Source organism: Melanostigma gelatinosum (genome assembly GCF_949748355.1).
Source record: "Melanostigma gelatinosum genome assembly, chromosome: 22".
Classification (NCBI taxonomy): domain Eukaryota; kingdom Metazoa; phylum Chordata; class Actinopteri; order Perciformes; family Zoarcidae; genus Melanostigma; species Melanostigma gelatinosum.
This window is the reverse complement of record NC_136655.1, coordinates 7,986,277-8,010,960: the sequence shown is the minus strand read 5'-3', so window position 1 is coordinate 8,010,960 and position 24,684 is coordinate 7,986,277. Positions and strand designations below refer to the sequence as shown.

Genomic DNA, 24,684 nt, shown 5'->3' with positions numbered 1-24,684 from the left:
CTTGTACACACAGACGACCACGTTATCCGCCTTACACACAAATCAAATGAAGCCGAGCGCACACACACACACACACACACACACACACTACACACACACAGCGGCACACCCCTGTCACCTCCACAAAAGCCCCGCGGTTTGCCTTGTTCAACCAAGCAAGACAAATCCCGCATTGGGACAAACCGGCGTGTCCACGAAAGAAAGAGAGAAGAAGGGATGAAGAGGAGAAGAAAAACGGTCTTCCTCTCACTCGCTCTCCTCCTTTTCATCTCTCTCTTCTCCTCTCTTCCGTTTCGATGGACAGACGACAATGAAAACAAGGGATCAAACAGGAGAGACGAGGAAAAGTCACTCAAAAGAGTGAGTGTGTGAGTGTGTGTGTTACAGAAAGGCTGAGGGACTGTGTGTGTGTGTGTGCGTGTGTGTCAATACAAGGCTGTAGCAATAGATCTTTCTCTCTTATACACTCTACTATAGCCCCAATGGGACCCTCAGCAGAAACACAACCTCTCCAGACCCTGACCTTTGACCCCTGATACACACACTCTCACAAAACCAGGCTCAATGTCTCTCACACAAATCAAATGGAGCTGAGACGACATGCACGGGCACACACACACACACACACACACACACACACGCACACACACACACACACACACACACACACACACACACACACACACACACACACACACACAGCGTCTTTGTCTCGCAAACAGCTTCAACAAAGCTCCTCTAACTGAAGATAAAGACATTCTCCTGATCCAGCGTGTACCAGAACTGGCAAATGGACCTTTTACGAGGAAGGTGTGCACGTGTGTGTCGGCGTGCGTGTAGCCTACTTTAAGGTGAAAGGTTTCTTTTAGTGCATTTCTCCCCACCTGAAAGAAGTTCCAAACACCTTTAGCTCCGATATCAGCTGTGGAGCTTCTAATAGTTGCTGTATGGCAACTAGAGAGGGCCAAAAAACCTCAGAAACTAGAACATGCTAGTATGACAAAACAAACCACATCCATCTATCCATCCAGTACTTTCATTCTTGCTTTATTGCACATTTGTTTTTGTTTCACTTCTGAGCTACAATCAAGCATGTTGTTGTACATTGTGTTGCTGCATTTATATGTGTGTATTGTGACCTTGTGTGTGTGTGTGTGTGTGTGTGTGTTACTTCACTGGAATGTGCATTGACCTGGCGAACTAGCCAGACTCCAGGGGTGTTAGCAGTTATACCATTTGGACCCTCCCAATAAATAACACTCAGAAATACTGCCAGGTCAGGCCACCTCGACTCACACACGCATTCCTTGGGATACATTCAGATATAGGATGGGGTTAAGAAGCGAGGACACGCACACTTCTTCGCTAAAGTTTCACCTCCAGAACATATCAATTCTATTTTTTAAGACAAAAACTGCACAGGTGTGTCGTGTCCCTCCGTACCTGTCTCCCTGCTTCATTGTTCTGCAGGTTCATCAGTGTCCGGGCGTGCTCAGTAGAACCCCGTGGGTAGTTCTTCTCTCTCTCCCTGGCGTCCACGAACTCCCGGGCAAAGCGGTAGCCGTAATGCACGTTGTCGCCGCAGCCACCCCACAGCCAATCGCGCGGCAGGTCGCGGGGTCGGGCGGCACGGCTGCAGCCGCAGGTGGAGAGCTCGCCCTCGCGGCACGCCCGGCTGATGGCGTTGACCACCCCAGCTGCGCTGATGGCGTAAGTGAAGGCTGTTTCCCTGGAGCCTGAGAGGAGAGGAAAATAAACATTCAAATTATAGATATTCATAACTTGTAAACTTGAGTTAGTAGGTAGAGGAACACTGTGTTCTGGGGTTTTTTTCCCCCCCGAGGGTTTAGGGGAATGTGTGTGTTCACTGACAGGAAACATGGGTAACTGTTCAGGTTAACCCCCCAACACACAAACAGCAAACAGCCCCACACCACTTCACCCAACAACAGACAACAGATGTGATTTTAACTCTGACCCTGGTCAAACTTCAAACACCAGATCCATGAAATATATGCAGCAGCTAATTAGGTAAATCCTTGTTTACCTGTGCTAGTTCTGGGCTGGTCAACCCTAATGGTAAACCTCTTTTTCGGCAACAAATGTTCCTGTTACTCTGTTGACAGTTTGTTCTTTGGATTATTCATAGCGCACATTTGCAGTAAAGACATGCTGCGGATAATTGTACTTCAGCGAGCGCCACCATTAAAAACATCTCGGCTGTATCAGGGTAAAGGCAGAACATTCTTACCCTGGGGGGAGCTCCAGGCCAGAAACTAATTCAGATTCGCTGCACTGCGAAGACCTACGGTGCAGGTAAATGGCCAATCTCCCGTACTTACACGCACACTTATGATGTTAATGTTGAACCACAGAGGATTCTGAATAAACAACCAGACTGCTGTTACTCTTTGTAGTTGCCTTGATGCACACACAAGTCCATCAAAAGGACTCTTCTGTTCACTCAAACAGCGTCGAACACTGAGGAATACACACCCTGCATGTCTATTCACTGCATTGATACACAAACCGCCGAGGAGGACTCGGGGACAAAGGCGATGGCCTGACAGGTGAAGTGCTCTGAAACGGAACATTTACATGTGAACAGCCTCGAGGTATTTCTGGTTGAGACTGCATTCACAAAAGACCACAGTGAGGTCGTATAATACAAGGTGACATCTCTCCCTTCAAATGATACCACAGAGAAGTCACAACTAAACGCCCTTATTGCCCTCCGCCGTGACTATTACGACGATTACTGGTTTCACTGGCAACTGTATACAGTGTCATATGTTTGGCCTGTATTGCATTTTTAATGCTTTAACATTGCTGTAATTGCACTTTATTACCAGTGTGTGGTGGTTTTGATCATTCTTCAAGGTTGTTTTTTGTTTTCATATATTCGGCTTTTTATTGATTTTCTATTTTTTGGGGTGCTTCTATTAAACAGACATGATTGTTTGTGATTTTATTGTCATATTATTATGCTTAGGTTAGGGTTAATACTTGAACTGGGTACTTTGCAGGCTATCGTATCGTTACAGGACGCCCCCCCCAGCCCCCCCCCCCCCCAGCCTGGAATCAACACCGGGCAGACAGACAGGCAGGTATGCATGCGGAGCCGAGGCGCGTGAGCTATTCATTCGAGGTTTTAGGAGCTCTCTCCCCAGTCAGGATGCTGCTGATGCACATATTATGCAGCAGGATAATGAGACAGGGGACGAGAGAGAGAGAGAGAGAGGGAGGCCGAGAGGTTTATGAGACTGCGGAGCCCAGACTTCAAATAGCAGGTCCGGATCTGCCGGCTCGGTGTCAGCTCATCAGCGCATTTCAAAAGGGGAGCTGCGAGACAATGGATCGACTAACACCTCCATATAAACCTGGAGATACACTGACTGTCAATAGAGAGACGGGCAGAGAGGGACGGAGACAGAGGCAGAGCAGCAAACACCTCGTCTGACTGCCCGCAGCGGATTTGACACTTACTTGTTGATGAGAGGTTTCCCACATCGCCTGCTGGGAATTACACGCACATGAAACTGATCCAGGATCTGAGCGACACGTGGAGATTTACTGAAACTGCTGCATGGCGATTGCAAATCTTTTTTTTTTGTTTGTTCTAGTTTTCATGCGTCTTGATAACTGCCTTGCGCAAAAGTTCCGAGTCGTCGCTTTTACTCGACTGAGGAGATTATCAGTTTCATTGCGCATGCGTAAAGTAGGAACGACAAGTGGTTTAAACTGTCGCGCAAAAGAAATGCCTGTGCTTTTTTTTTTACAATCACAGGATCTCCACATAATACAAAATCAATACCTCAAATGTTATTAGTATTTCAATCAACAGGCCTTAACACTCTATTTTAGTTCAACAAAACAGCTGAATCAACTGTAATCATACAGGCTAATGGATGTTATGAAAAACTCCACATACTCACAGGAATTGGGAACAAATCGACAGTAAAAAAGACATAAGAATAGCTTACTTTAAATTCTGTAGTGATTATACTACAACGTGAACGTTAATGTGGGCCCTGAATATTGTAATGATGGGCCACTAAGATCAAAAAAAGAAACAAACACGACAAAGTTTGCAAACAAAGACATCATAAATCAGTATTAGAGGAATATTATGACAATTGTCCCTCAGTCTTAGGCTGTATGACTGGTCTAGTTGTTGGAGTAGTGTCTCTACCGACCCTACTTACTCTGCTGGATTCAATTTGGGGCTATACTGTTCAACTCATTTCCCATCGAAACAATAACATGCAGTGAACAGTGTATTAGTATTCCAGTCTGTTAAATAACTTTTTTGTCATTGCTTATTTTATATGTCAAAATAGCCAACAACACAGTACAGCTTTTGATGTGTTTTGCTGTTTTGACATGTCTGTGTGTAACGTCTGGGCTTTTGCATGCTTGACAAAATCACCATTGGAGGCAGACAATAAAAAAAAAATAAACAGAATTAAAACCTGCAATCACTCTCAAATTGATTGCCAGTTCTTTTAAGAGGGGAGAAAGACAATAACAGCAGCCTTTGCTAACTCTGCTTCTGATTCCATCAAACAATAAACTCACCAATCTGCATAACCCGTCCAAACACGGATGTGTTGTCCACAGTGCTGCAGTTCCACCTCCTCTGTTGGAACTGGTACTGGCACTCCTTGATGCCCGTCTTGGCTCCGTCTCCGATGTAGACCATGTGGTCCTGGTACAGCTGGCACAGCTTCCTCTGGCCCTGCAGACAGCACAGCATCATAGGAGAGATTAGCGGAGATTAGCACATTAATGGTTTAACACGTTCGTGGTCCCTGTGGGACAATTCAACTATATTTGACGATTTCCTCAGAGTCAGGGTGCAGAGGAGGAAGACTCTGCGTTATTCTTCTTGTTGATGCTGATGTTGTAGAGCCCCACCGTGCACAACTGAGCTCTAAATCCTTCAGAATCTATTCATTTTCGAATTCAAGTTGTGACAGCTGTTAGAGGAGTTTTTACGACATTTGAAATGTATTAAAAAGAGGTCTGAAACAGGCAGACAGGAACTTACTTGAGATAGACCGGACAGCTGACTGCAGAGAGGCTGTGCTCCAATGATGTACATCTCTGGCCGCTGGATCGGGGTCAGAGCTAGTGACCTGAGAGACAGACGCCATATTAAGTCTAAATTTTAACCAGTAAACTCAATCGGTTACGATCAAAGATAAGTGCTGGAGACAGGGTCTGTGCGATAAACGACTCTCTCTCTCCCTCTCTGAGAGGAGGTTGGCGCTGTAGAGGACAAAGTTCAGACACGTTTATTAGTACAACTGGCCTGTAAAGTGTAGACGGACTCTTCTGGTGTTCATCTCTGCAACCGCTCCCCTTGTGTTTCCTTTCCTGCCCTCTTCACACAAACAATTGTACCCGTATCGTACAATTTTAATCACTTTTGCTTTGAAAAACTGAGTTCCCACACACAGACTGTGGCCACCTAAAGGCGTTCTAAAGAAAGGGAAATGAAATTGTGTGAAGATTGTCCCAATCTTAAGAGCTAAGATCAGTTCATGTATCATAATAAATGCATGTATGAAACTATGGCATGATTTGGGCAACACGGGTGCTGTCTTTAGAATGCATTTGGTTGGAGAAGTACACCGCTAAATGGAAACTATGAACTACCTATTCTGGTTCTACATAAACTGACAGGAAGGTGAACTCCACTGACCTGCACACATCCTCCACTGCATTATCACAAAGCCAACTGAACGGCATTGTTGCGTATAGCGAGCGGTCTTGTAAGGCAAGAACAAGTGTGGCTAATTGACGGTGCTATAGGCACAGCAGCAGGCCGCCATGCAGTGCCATTTGGGGCTCAGCCAGGGTCAATATTGTGACAGAGCCCTCACATTTGTTCCATTCACTGTAAGGGCTCAACCCAAGACTGGGACATCACCCCCAAAACACACACACACACATACAGAGACAGAAGAGGCAACACAAACTCTACAGTTCACATTTTTCCATTTGCCATCTTATCAACAGCATAGAAGCAAAAAGAAAAACAATTTGAACACGTTTTAAGGCTTTTGTCATCGTTCAGATACAAATGAATGGCTGTAACATGTAGAACTTAAAGAAAAAAAACCTATTCTGAAAAAGTTGCTCACCTATTGTTACCACTAAATGGAGGCCATATTTAATCTACTTTTTATGAGCCACAACACCACAAAAGAAATGACCAAAAAAAAAAAGAAAGCAATCAATGCACTACCAGTGGTCATTACTCACCACCATGAGTTGGCATCCACCACCAGCAGTTGGGCGCTGCAGGCGAGGAAGGCGGCTGCCAGCAGCAGATGTCGAACGGCACCGGTTCGCTTTCTCCGGACAGGCCTGTTGTCCATGGTCCGCCGCGTCACCGCCGCACAGCCGGTGCTGGGGAAAGTGCTCTGCTGTTGAGACATGGGCATAAAATCAGGCGGCGCCCTGCTCGGCCCCGCTGGGTCTGGACGCAAGCCCTGTAGTGCTGGCGACACAGTGAGTTCGAGTGTATCTTGTGGATTGTCTATTTTTTTGTGGACCACTTGTCCTTCCAGTCTCTAGGATTTAAAACTATAAAACATCACTGACATTAAAAATAAGATGAAAAAAGACAAGAGAAAAAACGGCCAGAGGTAATAATCCAAAAGGTCAGAAGTTGCTTGTTGAAAAAACGTGAATCCAGTTTACTGCTTGAAAACTCCAGTTCAAAGTCGTGCGTAAAATGATTTGGTTGGGTTTTACGCAAAGTGCAAGCGGATGTCTCCCTCCAAAAAGACAAAATAAAGCAAAGCTGCAATGGGAAAAGTGTGATCCCGTTGTTGTTTTGAGAAAAGATTAACAAGGAGATTAAAACGCTAATTGAGCAGCAAAGCGACTGTTCCTTCCCTTCCTATCCCCTCACGACCACTCCACATCTCTCTCTCTCTTTACACTCTTCTTCTCACCCCCACTTCACCTCACAAACCCTCCTGCCCTCTCCCTCCCTCGCCATACATTGCGCGCGCATGGGGCGTATACGATTGCATGTGCGTGCGCATATAGTTAAACCAAATGGGTATTCGACATATAGTCAACAGTGAATTGAATGGCGAGCCAAGACTGGAAGCACCTGTGATGTTGCTTTCAAAGGTTTTGAATATAAAGCTCAGTTGTGTTCTTTGGGCAATCACTCCCTGAGCAACTCAACTAAATATCCACTGCAGCTGATACGCGTTTCCAAACAAGGCCTTCTTCATATGACCAGTCATCAGATCATTTTCCATCCAGGGATCCTCCATTACTTCCGTATACTAAACATTTTATTTGTGTATCTTTATGCATACGGTCACTAAAGTGGGTACAATATGGCCAGGGCAGTGTTTTAAAGTGGAGCGATGGGGGTTGAACGTTTTGCAAAAACCCCATCGACCTCAAAAGAGTTCACGTGCGTGAAATTCCTTTTATTAGCTGAAGTGGATAATTTGTTTGAATAAAAGGTGAGTGCCTCAAAATCGTCTAATCCCCTCTTTGGTCAGCGACAATAAAGCCCCCTCCACACACACACACACACACACACGCACACACATGCAGACGGCCAGGAGTCCTGAAAAGTCCTGGAGTAAAGAAAAGGCGTGTTGAAGCGAGCTCTCCTCAATTCATATCCCGGTCAAAGACAAACTGGGCGGCCAACCTGCAGAGGAACAGGCTCTTTGATCTGACTCAGTGCTTCTTAAAAGAGTGCGTCCATATGCAACCAACGCTGGACGCAGGGTGGATGAGACGGAAACCTCCAAAACCTGGAGAAATTGGTTGGAGGTTAACCCCCCAAAATAAAATAAAATAAATATGGAAAGTTATTACATTTAGTATAACCGTTATTCGACAATAAGAAAGCAAAAGGTCCCCATGGAGTTCACCAACCTCACAAATAATTGTAATCAATTTAGATTACTTTTAGGAATATTGCTCCTGAAAATAATGTTCATTAACTTCGTTCAATTTGATAAACACTGATACAAATGAGAGAATAATCATCCAATTTGGATTTCAACGATTCATATTTTGCGTGCGTCAATACGTTGAAAATAATACAGAATGTCTGTTTTAACAACCTGCTGCTTCACACTTGTGTGGTAAATTGTCACAGTGGACAGTTTTACCATTGACACGATGTGGGTTTATTATACCTGTATACTTCTTGATCTTTTTTAAAATCTTCTCAACAATATTCCTGTAAAGTGTGTTATTTTGGGCGTCACTGGATTTATGTGGGCGTTTCTCATTTGTGGCGACTGAGCAGCAGCAGAGAATCGGATGTCACTCGCCTCTGCATGATAATAGACCCGCAGCAATGTTAAGCAGAGACCGCACACCTTTCATCTCCTGGGGGATTTAAACTTCCCCCCACGCACGCGCGCACACATGCACACACACACACCTACACACACACACAGCTCTGCAAAGTGATCTAACTGGCTGCCTATACATCTGATTGATCTCATGCAGTGGGCGGGTATCGGGTCAAAGTCGGGTTTAGCGGGTGAATAAACAGTGAAACAATGAGATACACGTTGGGAAACAGACACATAATTATAATATGTAACAACGTTAAAACTGGTCCAACCGATCACTCAGTAAATAACGGCGGCTGAACTGCTTCTTTCGTCTCGTCCTGCAGCCGAGAAGGCGATCCACGTTATACACCACTCTGTCACATGCTGAGGAGGTTACTATGACAACAGCGCTCTCATCCGGTTAAACGTAGACATATCATCTCCCAACATAAACCCCCACTTTGCTTTTTCCAGTGACATTACAAGGATCCACTTATTGGATTATTAATTGGAGTTTTTACCTAAAGTATCATTTTATGGCTTATTATACTGTTTTTGTTGTTGTACGCAGTGCAATGATGGTGAAGACGGTTAGTATTGCTGGTACAATGTAGAGGTACTTGTACTTTGCTTGAGTATTTCCATCCACAAAACTGTTGAAGACTGAACAAACTTTTTGGACCGCCCTCTTGTGAAAAATAAGTTACGAGACATGCATCTCGTTCCAGACGTCAATGAGCTGTCAGCAGCTCCACCAAATAGAGAACGCCCCTCTGGACTTCTCAGATGGTTTCATTTAAACAACTGTTTGAGAAATGAACAAGAAAAAAGAATCACAGTTTGTGAAGCAGAAGTTGTTATTTTCCTCTTTTCTACTTTGGAACTACTTGAAAACTAGTTTCACCTCAACCGGCTACAGCAGTAAAATATTACTGAAGCACTGATGCATCACTTATTTAATAATGACACATAAAATAATACACCAGTCACAGGGGCCATTTGTCCACGTACACTTTGATACTTATGTGCATTTTACTTCAGTAAAGGATCGGAGTACTTCCTCCACCAATGTATTCAAACATTAGTTCAGAAGTACAATTCAACAAGGGTCCAAAATGTCTTGAATATTAAACATTTGATGTTGAGGAAACGGATCAAAGACACACAGCTTTCACTGCACTTCAGCATACAGGGTGTCTTTGTACTCGTCTTTTGTGGTCAAAGTATGCTTGACCGCCTTGGTCAATGGCCTGCACTGTAGCAGCTGAAACGTTCTGCACAGTGAAAGAATGGGGCACAGCAGTGACTCCTGACAGTCTGTAACTGACACCACAGCACCCCCTAGTGTTCCCCTACCACACAGTCTTTGTTCTACAATGTACATTATAGGTGTTGAGAAGAATTGCAGGAGTATGTGGAAACACACCTGGCAATAAAACTGATTTGAAAACAGTTGATGCATTTAACATCTGTAATTTTGGTTGAAACATCTGAGAGACAAACTGAAATAATCAGGTTTCTCCTCCTGAGAACTAATTTAAACGCTAATTAAAACATGCTCATTGTCTCTGCAGGCCAGCGGCTTATTCTGGGACATGACCCAGAGATTCAGAAATGCTGGACTGGAACAGCCACACTTTGCTCGTGGCTGTGTTTTTTTTTACTGGTAACTTGTGATGTACCCGTTGAAACACAAGGAGGAGCAGTTCAGCTACAGCACAGCCAGCAGCCGAAGAAAAGGGGGTAAACTGAGGCAGGGAGGGAGTGAGGGCATAGAGACAAAACTTGGACCTAGTGAGATGAAGACAGAATGAGTCAGGAGGGAGAACAGAGAGGGTGAAAGAGAGAGGGAGTGTCCAAGTAATGGATACACACATACACAGAGAGAGAGAGAGAGAGAGAGAGAGAGAGAGAGGGAGCGAGGGAGGACTTGTCCCCTAGAGGATATGTGCAATAGCCATGCAACAGGGAGCAATGCCTGAGAAAGTCGGCAGCGCCTCTCTGGATTAACAGCAACCTCGCTTTTTATTGCCAACGGTGCCAGACTACAGCAGGCCAACCAGCCAGCTCTCTCCGGCAGAGAAACCAGCTGCGGTCGGCTGATGAGGTGTGAGCTAATCCCCTGGAAGCGGCTCATGCCAAAACGCCATATATCCATTTTTAGAAATGGCAGCCACTTAAAAATTGATCACCCTCTAGTTAAAAAGACCAAAAAAACCCCTTTGCCCCTGACTCCTCGACACGCTCAGATGTATCCACATACCTGCTTACAGTCCAGAAATGTCTGTAGTTTGTCATAATATTCAGTTTACTTCAGCAAAAGTATAATACTTCAACATGAAAATACTCCTGAATTAAAAAAACGTGCGTACAGATGAAAAAGTAATATACTCATATTTCATAAAAATGGCCCCACTATTACACATCATATTACTCAACATTTAAGTCGAGTTTTACTGATGTAGCTGGTCAAAATGGAGCTAATAATTAAAAAATTGTTATACTGCTGGGTAGTTTAACATATCATAAGCTTGTGTTTTGTGTGTAAATCAATACTAAAACAATTAAATAAATGTTGACGAGTAAAAAGTACTTATTCCGCAGTAGAAGTAGCATGAAATAGAAATACTTATGTAACGTACAAGTACCTCAAATCTGTACTTGAGTACATGTCCACCACTGCTGTAAAACTGTACATTTGAGTGGTGAACATGTATCCATTTCACATTACCTATACAATGAAAGGCGTGATGTTCTACAACAACGAGCGACCTGAACATCTTCTTTTTTTTGCATTTGACACAAAAACAAGTTTCTGTTTTTTTCCTGCGGCCTCCGTGATAGGGTCAAAGGCCAGGCACAGCTGCGGGGCAGTGACCCTGGGACCTGCAGGGATTTGTGGTTTTGCTCAAGAACAGTTCAGTAGGGCAGATGTTTGTATATAGAGGGGGTTCAACCACCATGGGAAAGTCGAATCCATAATCGTTCCCACATTACAAACACACACACAAAACACATGCTAACTCCAACGTAAAGGGTTCACAGTGGGGTTTTTTATCCTTCAAATCATTCTTTAGAACAGACGCAGGGATACATGCCAAGTTTGTGCAGACACACGGATACATTTGTAAGAAGCAAAGGACTCAAAGCTAATGCGACCGCAGCAAACCCATGGGATGATGAAACTACCTGCTCCTCTTTCTGCACACGATGTGCATCTCTTTCTCGGCCCGTCTCTCGGTCGCTCTCGTGCCTTTTGTCTGTTCCTTTTCCAAAAACACACATATGCAAGCGCACACACACACACACGTGCAGCTACAAACTGCCAAATGCAGCTGCCTGCGGGGAAATTTACTGCTTACACACACACACACACACACACACACACACACACACACACACACACACACACCCTGGGGGAAATGCAGTGGGACTTGGAAGCGGCTGAGAGGGGCTTTGGAGAGGCCTTGGGCTTTCTATGTGTCTTTTAGTTTTTCTTCCTGATTTACATGTGTGGTTGTGTGTACGATGTCTTATGGAAACCAGTCCTCTTTCTGTTTTTCTCCCTTCCCTCCCTCCCCCCCTCCTCCCACATTCTCTTGTCCCCCTTTCTGTCCTCTCTTCGTCAGGCTTGCTCTCCCCTCTCCTCTTTCAGCCGCTCCATCTCTCTCCCCCACCCGACTCTCTGTCCATCTCCTCCCTTCTTCCCTCCATCCATCCTTCTGTCAGCTGGCAGAAGATGAGTCATGCCTCTAGCTGGGAGGCTAAAACTCTCTCTCTCTCCCTCTAAATATATCTCCTCTCTACTTCTCCTTCCCAGTCTTTCTATGTCTCCTTTCTCCCTCCTTCTCTCAGCCACTTCTCTCTGCGCTCATCACCATCTGTCTCTCTGCTTTGTTCTGTCGCTCCACTATCAAGCTCTCTCCTCCTTCCTCTCTTACTGAAAGCCAGATTCATCAGCCATTTATGTTTCTATCTGTCCCTCTCCTCCTCCCTCGCTTTCTCTCTCTCCAATAGTGCATCCAGGTACCTAAAAAAAAAGCTGTTCTCACGCTCCCTCGTCTCTCATCTGTGATGTTTCGAAACACGCAGACTCTCCTTTCACTCTCCACATTGATAGTCACTCCTCACATGTCTGCATATGGCGGCTATGTATTTCGGCTTTTCATATCTTGAGTGCATTGAGAGCTACTGATAAACTGTCGATCTAGAATGTAAACGCGAGGTATTGTGGCTGCATGGAGATGACGTGTTGGGGTATTTTCATGATGCAGTTCAAAATAAAACATGCTTTTTGCTAAAAACGAAGCTTTTTTTTACACCAGTGGAAAACAAAATTCAGTCCACTTTCATTGACAGGATTTAAAGCTGATGTAGCCTAAATCTTATTTTCAGCAAAGAGAACATGAACTCATTTTGTCGTTAACAGTTAACAGCGAAGCCAATGCCAGTAAGCATCCACTGCCACGCTAACATGTTACAGAGGGGCGATCACGACATTAAAGTGAATGTTTCACAGCTTGCTTTAGCTACCGGTGGCCATGTGTGACAATTACAAGGCGATGCTGCCTTAAAACCCTTTCCAGTTGCTTTAAAAACATCCTCATTGGGCAAACTGACTGAGAATATGCAGGAAAACAACAAACTTCTGTCGAGTCGCCGTATGTTGACTTCCTGTTTTACTTTTGTGGAACATTAAAATGTTTATCTGGGACACAATGTGTCAAAGTAGTGTAACAGCAGCACAAGTAGAGCAGTTTGTTATCTTGTGCTTGTCAGATAAGCTTCTTTATTTCATTAGTAAAAGTAAGACTGTGAGGTTTCTTCTTTTAAAAAGTTTTATAGTCTCCCAACAAAAGGGCTTGGATGTGTGATTAAATTAAACAGATAAATAAATGCAGGCCGGGCCATGTTTGGCACCTCGGTGGAAACGAAGCCGCTGAGAGCGCTCTGGCTGCCCTTGTCTGGCACTGGATGGGAACCAAGGGAGAGACGGGTCCCTGATCAGCAAGCCGAAGGAGAAGCCACTGAAGCTGAGCCAGGTCCCCTGATTCGCCCCTGCTGCCCCGGAGCTCCGCTGGTCAAACTACACTGGCCTCCTGATCCCTTCCCTGGAGAGATTAACACACACACACACACACACACACACACATGCTCAAACATGTAGAAACACAAGCACATACTCCCAAACACTGGCTGAATGACACACACAGTTTTGCTCTCTGCTTCTGTCGCCATTACACACATACTCTCACACACTGCTTCTAAGTAAGCAAATTAATGTCAATTTCTCAGCCCTGGGTATGTACAACTTTTTTCTCTGAATACTTAACAGACCCACACACAAATTGTAAAACGGCACTCGTACTCATCTGGTAAAGAGATGAACATACTGATGCTAAAAGAGGGACACGCACACTTACGATGTGAATCAGAGCAACTTTCATCAGGGGATGAGGCTGCGCTGGTCTGGCCTGATTTACTTCTTGTCTCTGAATTCATTTGTTTGGTCTATAAATCCCCAGGGAGCCTTGCACTGTGTCAGGCACACACTGGTGCACCCTCTGGTACTCCACTGCGTCTCATAATATCACACGTTTATTCTGTGTCTTCCTTGAAGCCATATGAGTGAATCATTCACGCCTCGTCTGAGGGGAGACTTTGAAAACTCCTGGTCTAGAGTTTAAATTGACAGTCCAATACATCAGGAGAGACCACGCCCTCGGCCAATTTCTGTATCTCATATTGAAATCAAATGCATTGTCCTGTGAGAATCACAAGGGTGGCATGACACCGTCATAACAGAGAGAACACTTATCGAGCAGATGCCGGTTAAATCCTTTGGATTTTGCCTTGTCGATCATTCTTTCCATCAATCTTGCCTCTGCTTGGTCTAACGCGTGCCTTGAGCTTCATTTAGTGATCTTGCCAACAACTCTGGAAGCCTCTGTGTATGTCCACATCAAAAACCTACCGAGTGCCATTTCTGAGATTGAAAAAGAGCTGTTTACCACCTTCATGGTTCCGCGCACAAACACAGACAAACAGAGTTAAAACCAGCCGGATAAACACACACACACACACACACACACAAAATATGCAGCCTATTCATGCCACCAGATGACAGAGCGCATTGAGAAAATGCCAAAATGCTGACTACTGAGGGAGAGAGAGCACAAGGCTGAAAAAATGCCATGTCAGACTGCAGAGCTGGCAGAAAAGAAAAGCATTGTTGAGGACACACACACACACACATTCACCTGGGCAGCCTGTGTGGTGCAAAAACTGGAGCAGGGCGGCAGTGCATAACAAACAAACCTATGTATACACACACACACACACACACACACACACACACACACACATGCACAGGCATGAGTGCCTGCGCACCAAGCGTCTCTTTGTGGAGACGCTCGTACTTCAGCAGAGCAGGGTTGTATAAGGTTTGATGGAAATATGATAGCTTGTTCGAGTTTGGACCCTCCAGCTCTCTGTTCCCTTCAAAGGTCAGCTCTGTCAAAACGGTTTGCAATTTGTCAGCAGCACACATTCGCGTGTCATACGTCGCCCAAGTTGAACTCAACGCAAAAGCTCAGCACGGACTTGTTTTGCCTCGTCGAGCCAATTCACGAATGCCGGTTCTACTGAAGTGAATTGACTTTGGTTAGGAATTCTGCTTTTTTTAATTTGTGGGGGTGACCAGGCCGCTCCATCAGAACTGTGTCAACACTTTTGATGAATGGTTACAAACTAGTTCTGAACGAGATCTCGTCATAATCACCATCATTAATCAAAAGTGTTGACGCAGCTCTGATGGAGTACACCGCGGCCATGTTTCAGTGCTGCACAGGTGAAGCCCGTGTGAAGCAAGGGAACACCATAACAGCATAAAAGATTCATCACTTACAGCGTAACCAGTTGGCGGACATGTGCGTGCATACATGCGCACACACACACACACACACACACACGCACACATAAGCTTAGTGCACCTCAGGGCATTGTTAATGTCTGCTTTCTCTTTCATATGTTGGTGAGTGTGTGTGTGTGTGTGTGTGTGTGTGTGTGTGTGCGTGCGGGAGAGAATCTACAGAGTCATAGTAATATCTATTCAGGAAGGTGTCGGCTTTCAGGGCGACGTGTTGACACACGCCCACGTAACCTTGGCAACCAGCAGCCGCTGCAGGGGTGAAGATGAAGCACGTTGTTGCAATTATGCAGTTAGAGCCCTCCCCTGAATGATCAAACACGCACACATTTAGTCACTCAAACACACACACAGAGAGACTCAGTGTGTGTGCTAGCTAGGGCCCAGCAGGTTTTCTGGGAGAGGTATGACACACCACAGCAGTGCATACGCACACACACACACACGCACACACACACACACACACACACACACACACACACACACACACACAAACACACACACACACCACACACACACACACAGTGATATGAGGCAGACAGAGGAAGACAGAAAAACTGAAAAAATGCATGCTGTGCAAGTACGCACACGCACACATACACACACAGTGATATGAGGCAGACAGAGGAAGACAGAAAAACTGAAAAAATACACACACGCACACACACACACGCACACGCACACACACAGGCAGGTCATGCAGAGAGAGACTCAGCTACTGCTGCTGAAGAGAAAAAGCCTGTGGCATATAGATCCGCCTCTCTGTTTCTACATCCTCCATCTTTTTTTCTATTTCTTTCTTTCTCTTTCCTTTACTTTTCTTGTCTGCGATCATCTTGCTGTAGAGACATTGTACGGACATTAAAAAGTTTGCTCATAACCTCCAACACAACACAGTGTTGGTGCCACTCTCAAACCCATGTTGGCTGGGTATTTCTTTACATTCTGAACCCAACAAGCCTCTTTCTGAGCCTCTTGTTTAATCCCAGACTGTACAGCAAACTGACTGACGAGCCATCGTCATAATTTAGCCACATTTAGCTGGAAGCTGGTGTTTATCTCCTACTCTGTAACTCAAGGCGTTAACACAATCATTATAAAGCTTGGTATTCATGGCAGGATCTCTATTTTGAAAATGCATGACACACTGTGCGCCCGAGCATCAAGGACATAGGCGTTGACAGCCACAGGGGACAGTCAAGTTAACTGCTCGGTTTGTGTCCTTGATGAAGTTACAGGAAATAAGTTAAAAGCAGAGAGGGGCATCAAAAATAGTCACCAGACAATTTTAGTCGATTTTAGAATCCTTGCACTTTAGAATCCAGAAGTTTCGGTCGTTTTGATACATTTGAAACATTCAAATCCATGTTTACACCAAAGAATTGTATGCTTTTTACAACAGCTTTCCATAAAGGGAGTTGCTTTTATGGCAACCTGAAATAGAAATCACGCTACGTCAAGAGTCTCTAAATGGGCCTTTATAGACTTGTGAAAGCTTGTGAGACCTGCATTAAATAACTTCAATAAAAAGTACATATTTTACATTTTATAACACATGACAGATGCTGAATTAATTGCGAGACATTTTGTTGTCCTTAATCTGAAAAAAAGGGCTTTTCGTGCATTCTCCTCTTCTTACGTGTCACTGTGTTGCACCGCCGATGCATCCTGTGCTTAGGGTCGATCGTGATTGGTTTGACAAAATACAAACAATCCAGAGCGCTGTAGCACAATGAAAACGTGTGTAGTCAGACCTCTAGTGCAGATAGATCTGACCATGATAACAACATGGATTGTTCTATAACACATTGTTTATATGACTCATACGCTGATTACATAAGAGTTCCCGCTTGTGTTTTGCAAGTATTAATATGTCTACGGGATTGTAAATCTGGAATATATGTTTTCTTCTGGTTATTGTTATTAATACATTTTGCTATGAAAATATATGGTGACCTCATTGAGGGCATTATTCATGCCAATAATTTGGATTTGAGAGGGAGGGAGAAACTAACACAACCCACCCATGAGTTGCAGTTGAGAAAAAGAGACATGCAGGAGGAAGAAGCAAAAAGCAAGTTGATGTGTAGGAGAGGACCAAAAGACAGAAACAGAAGTTCAGACGAGGAAGATGAAGAAATAGTCTTTACAATCTTTTAAGAGACACAAAATAAGGCTTTTTTTTCCACTAAAAAGACTAACTTTGAAAATTTGTATTTGTTTTACTCAGACTGCTGACTTCAGATAAACTTTGAAATATATTTTAGCACAAAGAAAAAGGACATCAATTGTAGACATGTTAGGATGGGATCCTTTAATAGCCAGTATGCACAGGAGGGAAGATTACAGCGAGGAAAAAAAACACATTTACACGTATATATTACTTTCAGAGAGACTTGAAAAAAATATATTGGTAAGGAGAAGAACAGAGAGGATGAGAGGAGAGTTGCTGTCAGTTGTGCTCGGCTGCTTCTTTCCATGTAAAAAGGCCTGTTTCTGCAGCTCCTCTCCCTCTCTGTTATCCTCACCTGATCACTGTTGCCTCTTTCCTCCTCTCTCTCTCTCTCTCTCTCCTTCCTCTTTCTCAACCTCTCTGCCACACTTCACTGGCTTCAGCAAACGGCTCCCCTGTCATATTATCTCTCACACACACACACACACACAGACACAGACACACACACAAAGAGGGGGAGAGCGAGTGAGAAGCCTACAAAAAGCTAGAGGGAGCACTGCAACCATATAAAAAATATACTGTTTACGCACAAAAACCCCCATATGCACAGACATATGTTATCTTTGTGCACACACACACACACACACACGGCCCTATATAGATATACATTGAGCCACACGCTAAGACGGCTACTATGGGGGTGAGAGAGGCCCACTGTAGGGATGACAGTTAAAACTTGGTAGAGTAGAAAATGTTCTCACAACCTTTTTCTGTGGCATTTGATGATTTGAATGCTTTGACAAGCAATTTTTGAAAATATATCTGCCATAAATAGCTATTATTGATATACACATACACACTCTCAGTACTATCAGCTGAGAGAAATTAGTTCAAGCAATGCCAGATGTGAGGCAGCTGCTTCAAAGTGATTAGTTTGGTACTTTATGATTTATATATACATACACTCACTACTCACATTTGCGCACACACCGGCACAGTCAGCAGCCTACCAAGCCAATAAAGTGTGTTGAAGTGAGTTTAGACAGCTTTTTACTTATTTGTACATTATTGTACATCAACACAATTAGCCAATGAGTGTTTAATATATTTTTGGGGGAGGTTTTGCAAGTGTGAAAGAGGAGAGTGGATAAAAACATTATGTTTACAAGAGACAACGAGCACTGTATTCTGCTCTGTAACCCTTCTAGAGACCCTCTACCACTATTTCCACAACAACAATAACAACAGCGATATCGCAGTAAGAAATACTACACATTTATGCCAAGTAAGCGGAGTAAAAAGGGCTTCTCCAGTTGGCTTTCCTGTGTTTCTTGTGTGGTCCGCTCAAAGGGTTAAAGCCCAAAGTGAACTGAATTGTCAGAAGTTGGTTTCCAAGGGAAACTGTTCGCACCGTTCCAGCTGAGGCGGGACAAACCAACTGCCTGACATGGAGGAGAGAGGGGTGCCTTGATAAAATCACGAATTAATATCGCACTGCGTTATTTATAGAATATTAACACACATCTTTTCCGTGTACGAGCAGTTACTTACTGCGCTTATAGCGACGTTATTTGTTGTTATATATGTTTTAACACGTACCATTAATACTTTTTCTTGCCTGCACCCCTCCCGTGCTGGGAGAGTGCCGGGGTCCCTGCCAAGTCGGTTTGAAAAGAGCAGACAAAGGCTTTGAGCCCAGGACGCCCCTCTCTCTCTCTGTCACTCTGCCTACAAAGCCAACCCAGCTCTATCTTTCCTGCTTTTCTATCATGGAAATGTTTTCCAATAGGCGGCGTTAAGAGTGTTGGTTTTATTTTTTACTTTCTTACACTGAAATGTACGACCGTCTGGATCCCCGCTCGGCCGAGAGAGGAAGGCTTTTTGTAGGTATAATACAAGGAAGCGTCGTCTGAGAGAAGGGAGCGAGAGGGGGAAGGATTGACGCTTATTCCTCCTCTCCTCCTCCTTCCTTTCGCCCCCCTCGCCTCCTCTTTTTGGCGGAGAGAGAAGTTGAGGCAGGAATAAACGCTTTTTTTTTTAGTTTTTCCCCCTTTTTTAATGCATTTGAATCCTACTGCGCAACGAGACAGGATCACGTGGGGTTGGAGAGAGTTGGATCGATTTTGCACAGTTCAATGTGAGAAAAAGAGAGAAACAAACTACTCTTATTTCTTTTCCCCCCTTACTTCTGTGGATAACTGGTACTGTTGACACTTTTTCATAATTGCAAGAGAAGGGGAGTGGGTTCTTTTTTTGTCAGCCTTGGAGGTGTGGAGTATTAATTCTTATATGCCTGGGGTTTGAAAAACAATGGAGACGCACATTTCGTGCCTCTTCCCGGAAATTTTGGCCATGATTTTCAGCTATCTGGATGTGAGGGACAAAGGCAGGGTAGCCCAAGTGTGTATCACTTGGAGGGACGCATCCTACCACAAGTCAGTGTGGAGGGGGGTGGAGGCCAAGCTGCACCTCCGCCGGGCCAATCCCTCCCTGTTCCCCAGCCTCCAGGCCAGGGGCATCCGGAGGGTCCAGATCCTGTCCCTGCGTCGCAGCTTGAGCTATGTGATCCAGGGGATGCCCAACATCGAGTCCCTCAATCTGTCCGGCTGCTACAACCTCACGGACAACGGGCTGGGTCACGCGTTCGTTCAGGAGATCCCATCGCTGAGGGTGCTGAACCTGAGTCTGTGCAAGCAGATCACAGACTCCAGTCTGGGCAGGATAGCTCAGTATCTGAAGAACCTGGAGGTGCTGGAGCTCGGCGGTTGCAGCAACATCACCAACACCGGGCTCCTGTTGATAGCCTGGGGCCTCCACAGGCTCAAGAGCCTCAATTTAAGGTCCTGCAGGCACGTCTCGGACGTGGGCATTGGACACTTGGCGGGCATGACCCGCAGCGCGGCAGAGGGCTGTTTGAACCTGGAGTACCTGACCCTCCAGGACTGTCAGAAACTGACGGACCTGTCACTCAAACACATTTCCAAGGGGCTGACCAAGCTCCGGGTACTGAACCTGAGCTTCTGCGGGGGTATCTCAGACGCAGGGATGATCCACCTCTCCCACATGGCCTCCCTGTGGAGTCTTAACCTACGCTCCTGCGACAACATCAGCGACACGGGGACCATGCACCTCGCCATGGGCACCCTGAGGCTCTCCGGGCTCGACGTTTCCTTCTGCGATAAGATAGGAGACCAGACCCTGGCGTACATCGCCCAGGGGCTGTACCAGCTCAAGTCCCTGTCCCTGTGCTCGTGCCACATCTCCGACGACGGGATAAACCGGATGGTGAGGCAGATGCACGAGCTGAGGACCCTGAACATTGGACAGTGTGTGCGCATCACGGACAAAGGGCTGGAGCTCATAGCCGACCACCTGACCCAGCTGGCGGGCATCGACCTGTATGGATGTACCAAGATCACCAAGAGGGGACTGGAGAGGATCACGCAGCTCCCCTGCCTTAAAGTGTTGAACCTGGGACTCTGGCAGATGACAGAGAGTGAGAAAGTGAGGTGATTGGAAGTGTGTTTCCCGTGTTTTTGTTCTTTCTGTTTTTGGATGGGGGACAGAGAGGGACACGAGGAAGAGGAGGGGTATTAGATGGGCGGGTAAACTTCTTTTCTTATTAAAAGAGAGAGAGAGAAAAACCTCCCTTTTCCCCTTCTGTGTGGTTGTGTACGGTGTGCTTCTCCCCATGTGACCAATATTTTGTGTTCAGATGTTTTATTTTTCTCTCTGCTGGCCTTGCAGGATTTCAATTAGTGTTTTCTACGACTTAATATTCTGCCCGGTAGGAAGCAATTAAAACTTACTTTTGCTGCGAGCTCGTGAAAATCCCCGTTAACAATTGCTTTGATCTCGTGATTGAGTTTTAATATCTCAGACATTCTGGCATCAAACTGGAATAACTTGCAATGCAAATCAGCTCGTTTCACATATTTAAAAAAAAAGGGAGAAGAATGTCATTTGAATAATCTGCTTACTGGCACTTGCTTCCAGAAAATTCTTAAAAAGTGAAGCTTGCATCCATCCGAAGTTGCGTCCATCTTTTAGCTTTAAAGCAAAGTGAGGTTTGAAAACTTTTTATTTTTTATTCTTAAACAGTGAGTCTGGATTTGAGACCTTTACAACTAATCTCCGCTACAGCCATCACGCCTAAAACATTTGGCTACCTCGTATGTGGTTGTTTTCAAAAGGGTGTATACTGTAAAAAAAAAAGAAGAAAAAAAAGAGAGAGAGAAGGAAAGCGAGAATGAGAGACTGGGAGAAAATGTGCCTAAAGGGACTGTGTCTGCCCCCTCCCCCCATCCCTCCCTCCCTCCCTCCATGAGCAGAGCTGGAGAAAGGAGACCAGGACACAATCTAACTACCTTTTGTTAATTTACCCCCATAAACCGCAACAATATCCCAGAGAGAGAGAAGCGACGGCAAGCTGTAAAATCTATTCAGATTTTAATGACGACGCTTTATGCAAAAAAAGGCAAAAAACTCAACATGAATCCGCTTGTGTGCCAGAGCTTTTCTTTTATTGTTTTCCTCATCCTTCGGGATAAAGTCCAACTTTCACACCCTTTAGAGCTGTGTTGTGTTCAAGCTTTGGTCAATATAAAAAGGAGACGAGATCATCAGCTTTCCCTTAGAATAAATACCTGTAGACCTCCTATAATAATGCGATAGACGTATAGGAACATTAGCGCTAAAACGCGAGATACAAACACGATGGGGCCGTTAGTAAACACATTGTACATCCATGTTGTAGGAATATTCGGTATTTCTTCTGAGGGATGCTGGTGGAAATAAATGTCAGTGGATGTTGTTCGGAGCGCCGTACTTCAAATTGAAGTGATTTCTGTATCTTATACCCTTTATTGATCCAAACAAATCAGGGTTTGTCTCATGGCTTTATTTTCCCACGTTAACGGCAACACAGGTCGCATTCATATTCATGTTGCTCTCACCGGAGAGAGAGCGAGCGAGCGAGAGAGAGGAGGGCAAGAATATCTTTTTTTCTTCCTCTTCTTTTTCCCCATCTCTCCCTGAATAAAAATACCCCCGATCCATCTTGAGACATGCTTAGAATAAGGAGCCATCGATTATTTCTCTTGCTCTCTCTCCGTGTCGGGTTACAAGCGGACTGCGTCTCTTCACCTCCCCATCTTTCTTTCACACACACACACACACACATTAACACACACACATGCACACACGGAGGCCTGTGTGTGCGCGTTTTAATGTAATGCAATGACTTGCTCGAAAAATTAATATACGGATGTGCGTCCTGCTGAAAAAGCTGTGTGTGTGTTTGAAAAATAAAAAAGATGTACTGTATATTATGTGTTTGTAAAGAAGAAAAAAATGCAGAATCCCAAAATGAAATTGTTTTATATTCTTACGGTTAAAACAATTAAAGATATTTATATAATGAACGAAAAGAGCGGTGTGTGGACTACGTTTGTGTAGCTGTAGCTCTCCAGTGTTGTCATGCTGTCTGTTTCCACATGGTCATTTTGACATTGTTTATTCCCACAAGGCACTCACCCAGTGCTGCTGTGGTGCTTGTTCTACAATCATGTTGTCCATAATCCAGCGCATTTAATACAATAAGGGCTGTTATTGTAATGTATTGGTGCTAATAGCCGCCCACGCATTTCTGAGTATTGTCCCTGAACGCTCCAGCCTTTGCCTCTCAAAAGGGATGAACAAAAAAAAAAAACAAGAAAGGAAAAATCTGTTGTGTTGTTTTATTATTTACGAGGAGATTCAAAATGGATGCTTGCCGTCTTGATTTGGCTGCAGTGCCTGTGTAATTAATTATCACCGGGGCGTTTATTATAGGAAGCTGTTCTACCCTGCTGACTTTTTTAATCATCAACGTCTGTTTTGGTAAATGCAGCAAATATGCAGGAGTTTAAGTCTCGAAAGTGTCAAAGCCCCAAAGTAGGTTGGGGTTGTGTTTTTGCTGGATTTCATGGTTTGCATGGAAGGTTCTGGTTGTTAGTTTTGGTTATTTTTGCAATGTTTTATTTCACATGTGGCAGAGCTGCGTCTGTGCTGCTGCACGTGTGGAGTAATGAGATCTAAAGCAGATTTCCCCCATTCTGCTTTCTATCAGGACGTGTCCTGTGTGTGAAGTGACACACACACACACACACACACACACACACACACACACACACACAGAGGGTTGGCAGACCAGTCAGTAGCCATTGTCTGTCTTTAGAAGTTAGGAAGGCAGGTTTCTGGTGGGGGATTTTTTTTTTCTTTTCCTCTCTTTCTCCTCCTTGTTCAGTCACGCATACCAGATCCGAGACCAGGCAGGAGACCACCCCCCCCCCACCCCTTACACACACACATTTTAGCATTCCACACCATCATTCAAAGCATTTAAGCACTCTCCCTCCCCTGACTCTGTCCATGGGGATTTGGGGATAAAGGCCAGCAGAGGGATTGTTGACCACAGGGACAGAGGGAGACAGAAAGAAAGAGGACACACACACACACACACAGAGAGAGAGAATGTCAGTGCTGTTTCTTAACTTTGCTTTAGCTGGCCTTTGGTCTTGTGCAATAACTCTGCAATGAGTGCACACTAAGATGTGAAAGATTTGTCTGTGGCATCCCACTGAAAATGAGTCTGGAACAATAGAAAGAATATTTTGTAGACTAAACAGTTGAGCTACGCATGCTTATGTCTTTTGCCCATACAGTGCTCTGCGCCTCATCATGACCACCGTCAAACATGGTCAATCTGTACGCCGGTCGGTTTGGTTGAATCCTGAACGCTGCATCGAGGCAACAAAGAGAAACAGAAGGGAACACGTGTGCCACGTAGAAAGTCGGAGCTTAAATACTGATAAATGAACAGAGCGGTGGGAGGGGGACAACGTCGCCGATTGTTTCTTCGTCATTTGACATTTGGGTCTGCAGACCTTTCCCAACAGAGGTCCGCAGGCCGAAATGTAGACGGACAACGATACAATCAGCTGCATTCAAATGAGAATGTGATACTTCATTAATCCCCACAGGGAAAATCTCTTTTTGTCTGCCACCCTCCACAGGGAGGTCAGAGGTCAGGCTGGGCTCCAGATCCCCACTGCTGGAGCTATACGGGGGATGTGGTGTGTCTTACCCAAGGACACATCAGCGAGGCGGAGGGTTGTCGTGCCTTTACGTTCGGTCACCTCGCCTCACTGTCCTCCCTCGCTGTGCAGTTTGTGAGTCCTTGGCGGTGGAGCGGGGGCCACCTGTGA

The 24,684-nt window shown here is 44.9% G+C and overlaps 2 protein-coding genes across 6 annotated transcripts in view; one reads left to right on the top strand and one right to left on the bottom strand.

The window, feature by feature from the left end:
* wnt5b (wingless-type MMTV integration site family, member 5b) overlaps nt 1-24,684 on the bottom strand; it is a gene marked incomplete at its 5' end in the record, with an annotated part of 62,707 nt that overhangs the window by 4,132 nt on the left and 33,891 nt on the right. The window contains 5 exons of one of the 5 annotated variants that reach the window (XM_079294675.1): nt 1,444-1,736; nt 4,579-4,738; nt 5,051-5,138; nt 6,271-6,434; nt 13,257-13,447. In XM_079294675.1, the coding sequence (XP_079150801.1) occupies nt 1,444-1,736; nt 4,579-4,738; nt 5,051-5,138; nt 6,271-6,386 (657 nt within the window). Of the gene's footprint in view, nt 1-1,443; nt 1,737-4,578; nt 4,739-5,050; nt 5,139-6,270; nt 6,447-11,525; nt 11,554-13,256; nt 13,448-17,792; nt 17,897-24,684 lie in introns of those variants that run through there. The other 4 variants (XM_079294676.1, XM_079294677.1, XM_079294674.1 and 1 more) reach the window with 4 other exon arrangements.
* fbxl14b (F-box and leucine-rich repeat protein 14b) lies at nt 19,178-22,855 on the top strand. Its single transcript, XM_079294687.1, has one exon. The coding sequence runs from the start codon at nt 19,748-19,750 to the stop codon at nt 20,948-20,950; it is 1,203 nt and encodes a 400-aa protein (XP_079150813.1). The 5' UTR covers nt 19,178-19,747; the 3' UTR covers nt 20,951-22,855.